This window comes from Gracilinanus agilis, chromosome 6 (genome assembly GCF_016433145.1).
Source record: "Gracilinanus agilis isolate LMUSP501 chromosome 6, AgileGrace, whole genome shotgun sequence".
Taxonomy (NCBI): Eukaryota; Metazoa; Chordata; class Mammalia; order Didelphimorphia; family Didelphidae; genus Gracilinanus; species Gracilinanus agilis.
In genome coordinates, this window is record NC_058135.1 from 279,337,665 (window position 1) to 279,343,727 (window position 6,063).

At 36.5% G+C, this 6,063-nt stretch overlaps 1 protein-coding gene across 1 annotated transcript in view; it reads right to left on the reverse strand.

The window, feature by feature from the left end:
• Positions 1-5,768, reverse strand: part of LOC123252160 (olfactory receptor 10Q1-like) — a 7,494-nt gene extending 1,726 nt beyond the window's left edge. Inside the window, exon 1 of the mRNA XM_044681551.1 lies at positions 5,744-5,768. Coding sequence (XP_044537486.1) covers positions 5,744-5,768 — 25 coding nt within the window. The remainder of the gene's footprint in view (positions 1-5,743) is intronic.
• Between the last annotated feature and the right edge of the window lie 295 nt (positions 5,769-6,063).

Below are 6,063 nucleotides of genomic sequence, written 5' to 3' on the forward strand. Positions count from 1 at the left end.
AAAGGTATATATATATATATTTATGTGTATATATATATATATATATATATATATATATATATATATATATATATATATATATATATATACACTGAGGTTTAGAAAAGATAAAAATTAGGGGAAAAATATCACCTGAAACCCAGAGATGCATCTTATCTTCTATGTATATGAAGTTTGTGGGGAACATAGATTCAAATTTAAAGTAGTTGGCACAAAATATTTCCCCTCAAAACAGGAGTCTGCCCTCCCTGATGCACTTATGCACACACGGTCTCTAGGAAGAATTGACTTCAACTTAAAAGACAAATGTACTTAGGCATTCAGGAAGAGGATGTAAGTGATCAAGGGGTACTTTCTAAATCCTGAAGTCCTTTTCTTTTGTTGCATCCCCTCCCACCAAGATTACTTCTGGTAGTTACATAGTCAATGGATTAGTAGCTTCCTTGCTCAGTTGGGCCAGCTTCTTATAGAATGAGATGTATTGGCTGCTGAATCAATGCAATGCTAGTCTGGGTCAAGCTAGTCATACTCAAGAAAATATTCTACACTATTTTCTTCAGTAGTTAAAGGCACAAAGGTGGTTCTTTTGACCTTCTGAATTTCACAAGTTCATCACATGATCCATTCTGTCTTCAGATAAACATTCACTTGAGAATAACAAAAAAAAAGGCACCAGGTACTCAGGGACATATGGCAGCTGGATGAGAGAAATGGTGCCATGACTCTATTCCTGCTCCACTTAGAAGTATTTAGCAAATCCGTGTCACTAGAGAAGTACTGGGGAGCAAGTGAGAGATTGTTTGTTCAAATCTTTTGTATATACACTCATTTCTTAATGAAAAAAGATTTTTATTGCTGAGAAATCATTTATAAGAGTTACCAAATTTGAAAAGACTTACATGAATTGATGCAAAGTGAGGCGAGCAGAACAAGAAGAATATTATACACCGTTATAGCAATATTTCTTGATAAACAACTGCGAATGACAGCAATTCTCAGACATGCAGTGATCCAAGACAATTGCAGCAACTCATGATGAAAAATGCTACCTGCCCTTGGAGAAAGAACTGATGGATTCTGAATGCAGACCAAAACATACTATATTTCATTTTCTTCATTCTCTCTCTCTGTCTCTCCCTCTCCCTCTGCTCCCTCCTCTACCTCCTCCTCCTTTTCTTCTTCCTCTTCTTCTTCTTCCTCCGCCTCCTTATCTTCTTGTTCTTGTTCCTTTTCTTGTTCTTGTTCTTGTTCTTGTTTTCCTTCTCCTTCTTCTCCTTCCTTTTCTTCCTCTTCCACAAAATGACTAATATGGAAAAATGTTTTACATGATTGCAAATGTAAAGTCTATATCAGATTGTCTATCATCTCAGGGGAGGATGGCAGGGAGGGAATGAGAGGAGTCAGAAAAAGGCAGAAAATTTGGAACTCAAAACAAAAAATGAATATTAAATTTGTTTTTACATGTAAAATGGGAAAATAAAATATCATTTTAAAAGTTTTCTTCACTACCTGTCATTTCAAAAGGTAACAGGCATAGGGCATCAAACTCTGAACTGGGTGAAGGAAAATATAAATTTCACATGCTTTGATATAGGTATTTATACTGACCGAAGGCAGAACATATCATGGCTGCTCTGTGTAACTCACAAGGAACATCAAATCCAGGAATTCTCCAACGACTAGACACTAACTAGTCAATAACCATTACTTTAGAAGTGACATTCTGTATTCCGTGTTCTAAGTTCTATGCACTGGGCAATCTCATTGATCTCAAATGCCCTTGCTACCTCTAGTAGTATAAAAAATCTATGACCTTAGTCCTGCCAGATTTCTGAATAGATAGGTCAATTAAAAAACCTTCTAAAGGTGATGTCAGACCATTCTTATTTCTTGGAAAGATCCTGGATTTTGAGTAATAGGAACTGTGTTCAAATATTGTTTCTGATTGGGTAAGTTTCTTTCTCTCCATACACCTTAGTTCTCTATTCTTTAAAGGGAAAGGCTGGAATAAGTGAAATCTATTATCAATTTTAGCTCCAAATTGCAGCTTCCAAGGCAAATGGTGAAAAGAAAAGAAGTAAATGTCACCCTTTTACCAATCCATGTCTTTAAGTTCATTAGCTATCTGAGGAAAAGCTCTGATCCACTGTCTACTTTTGCCTTAAAATGCTCCTTGGGTAGACCTTCTAAAAAGTTTCCCACATCTCTCTTTTCTCTTCGCTTTGAATCAAATGGAATGGGTGCTCATGACCTTCAATTGGCAAATAGCCTCCTAAAGAGGAGAGGCAATGGCAAATGGGTAAGTTTCCTACATCTGTTCTCTGCCAGAATCTCCTAGAACTGAAAAATGAGGAAAGTTTTTGGTGCCCTTCACTATGTGAGGGCTTTGGAGAGAAGATGCTTTTGGGTTACTCTGGTCAGCTGTTCCAAGGAGTTTTCATAGCCTGAAGTTCAGAGTATATCCCTGGAATTAAAAAACAAACAAACAAACAAACAAAAAACTAGCAAAACTCACCATTTGTAATCCAATTATGTGTGATTTCTCTAGGTTTTATTATTTAGTATCCTCTTTGCAGGCTTCCTCAGGAGAATGGGATTCTGAATCATTGGGGCTTAAGGAACATTTTTACAGTAGAGAACATAAAACTCTTGGCTTTTTTAGTTGAAGAATGCATCTGATACGTGGGGACTAGTAGATGGGAAACGTTCTCTTGCCTTCCCTCCCATTAAAGATTTAACTGTGTTCTGGTAAATCTGGTATGAAATGGTAAAGATTTAATTTTATACCATCTTAAGGGTCACAAAAAAGCTGGGATGTACTGAGAAGAATCTTGATTGGACATTCAGGATATTTGGGTGCTAGTCTAAGTGATGACAATCTTTTCCTTTCAAAGATATTTCCTGTTTTTCACTCTTATTGATGACTTTAATCTTACTTTACAAGAAAAATAGTTCACTGAAATGGACTTCTCTCCATTTCCCTTCCAAAACACTAAACCAAACCTTATCTGATAGCATTTGCAATGCAATGTTCTGAATCATCAAGTACTGGCCCATTTTGACTTTTTTGTGTGTCAAGTGAAAGACCTTGCAAATAGAAGGCACTTAATTAATGTTTGTTGAATGAATGAATAAATGAGTATTAGCTCCCACAAGTAACTCCCATCCTTGATATTTCCCTGACCCTTCTCTCTCCTCACATTTTCAAGATGTTTTCAAGTCTTGACATTTTTATCTTTATAAAATTTTCCCTATAAATTTCCTGTTTTCCACTCATTCAGATATATCCTTGTCTAGGCATTGATCTCCACATCCCTGGACCATTACAATAATTTGTTGCTAGATCTCACCACCTCCATTCTTTTCCCATTATTATCCATTCTCCACTCATCTGCCGAAATGATTTTTGTAATCTGCAGGTGTAACCATATTACCACTGTCTCTATTAAAAAAATTCCAGTGGCTTCCTATTGCCTCAGGACCTAGTAAAAATACTCTGCTTTTTAAAGTTAAAAGATTTAACTACTTTATATGTATTCATAATAATGTTCTCTTTTATGATCATATATTTTTGAAACATGTACATACATACATACATATATACCTATGTATAGATATACATATCTGTATACATATATACATATACACATATACATATATATCTGTATACCAATATACAGAGATATTTGCATATTTACATGTACTTGTCTTCCCCATTAGGATGTAAGCTCCTTGAGAGGAGTGCTCATTTCATTCTTTGTTCTTGTATCCTCTGTGCCTAAAATAATATCTAGCATAGTACCCATAGAGGGTCCTCAATAGCCACTTGTTTATTGTAAAATGAGATAGTTGGACTCCTGAACCTCTAATGTCCCTTCAAAGATCTAAATCTGAGATCCTGAGATTCAAGCTCCCATGCAACTTCACTCTAACTGGTTAGGTCATGGATTACAGATTTTGGATTTAGAGTCTTTTAAGAGAACCCAATTTTAGTAGATTAAGGAGATGAAAGTGCCCTGCAACCCTGCCCTGAGGGAAGCAGCTTCATTATCAAAGTCCCTAGACTGGACTATTCTGCTCAGACAAGACAGCTGGACTTAATATTTACTATGGCTGTTGATTCTGAGATTACATGGAATTAACTATAAAATGGAGTGAGAAATAGGGATTGGGACCTAATATTTCTCTTTTCACTACAGTGTCTGTTGATAGTAAGGGTAAGAAGTTGGAATTCAACCAAGAGCTGCCTAGTTTCCTATAGAACACTCCCTTGATTGTCCAACAAGTATTTATTGGTTAACTAATGTGTGCCAACCACAGTACAGCATGGTGCAATGTGGGATAAAGAGGAGGAAAATATTTGGGCCCTTAATGATTCAGAGCCATGGAGTGACTATAATGTCAGAGCTTGGAGGGTTGTTAGAGCACAGAATATCAAAGCTGAGAAAGAGCCTGGGACAGGGAATGTCAGAGTTATAAGGGACCTTATTAAATAAAATGTCAGAGCTCCAAGGGATCTTGTTAAATAAAATGTTAGTGCTAGAAGAGATTTTGGAAAAAAAATCATAGAATATGTAATGTGCCAAAGCTGAAAAGTCTCTTCAAGATCACTGAGTTTAATGCCATCATTTTACACATAAGAAAACTGAAGACTACAAAAGGGATCTGACACATCCCAGGTCATAAAATGAATTTAGAAGACAGGACTATTAAGAAAACTTTTTAAAAAGATGCCCAAACACTTAGTCTAATGGAAAGAGCCCTAGGTTTGGTATCAAAGGACTTTGGGTTCAATCTCAAATTTTCTTGGGGAAATCATTATGGAATGAAAGATCTGTAGATAGGAGGAACTTCTGAGGACATCAAGTCCAACCCCTCTCTCTCATTTTACAAAAGAAGAAATTGAGTTCCAGAATAGTTAAGTGATCTAGGATTATAGGAACACTGATCCAGTTTCAGAAGAGACCTCAGAGATCATCTAGTCAAATCTTCTCATTTTATAAATGAGAAATCGAAACCCAAGCAGGATAGATTATTTTCTCAAACTTCCATAGGTAGAAAATATTAGAGGGATTTGACCCAAGCCCTCTGACTATGGAGTGAATCAGTGTTCAATTCCTTCTATGGACCTGTTTTCTTCTCTGTGAAAGAAGTGGATTAGACTAGACCAGTAGGTTTCTAAATATGGCCTGGTAACTCCTCAGTTTTCCCCCTTTTAGGGAATCTATAAAGTCAACACTATTTTTGTAATAATGTTAAGACTTTTTAATTTTTTAAAAAATCCTTAACTTCTGTCTTAGAATCAATAATATGCATTGGTTCCAAGGCATAAGAGTGGTACGGGCTAGGCAATGGGGGTTAAGTGACTTGCCCAGGGTCACCCAGCTAGGAAGTGTCTGAGGCCAGATTTGAACCTAGGACCTCTCATCTGTAGGCTTGGCTACCAGTCCACTGAGTCACCCAGCTATCCCCAAGACTTTTTAATTTTTAATTTGATAAATATTGATCTGATATTTGATAAAAAACTGATCTGAACAAAACCTTTTTGGGTTCCTCAATAATATTAAGGGGGTACTCTGAGAACCAATAGACTAATTCATCTCTAAGATGCTACCAACTCTACATCCTAGTGTAAGTGTTAAATGGTAAAGAGACAGAGGGAGAGTTAAAAAAATCCCTTTAACACTAGGATATGTATTCAAGTAACTTAATGAAAATAAAAGGAAAAAGTGATATTTCTTACCACCATTAAATGCTTCTGATTCCATCAGTGATTATGGGAACCTTTTCCTTCCACAGGTTGTCTTTGTCTTGAAATGCTCCAGGGAGAGTGTTTCTGGAAAGCTTTGCAATTCAGTCTTTGTTCTTGTTTAGATAGATGGACTAAGCACCCATGACCTTTACAGGGGGAAGAATTTCTTGTAAAGGAGAGATTTTGGTTGGTAAATGGGCTTCCTGCCTCTGCTTCTTGGTTGGAATTCATACCGTTGAAAATGGGGAAAGATTTCAACGTCCTTTACTACCTGAGGATCTTCACTGGCAGATGCTTTTGGGGGTAATGAT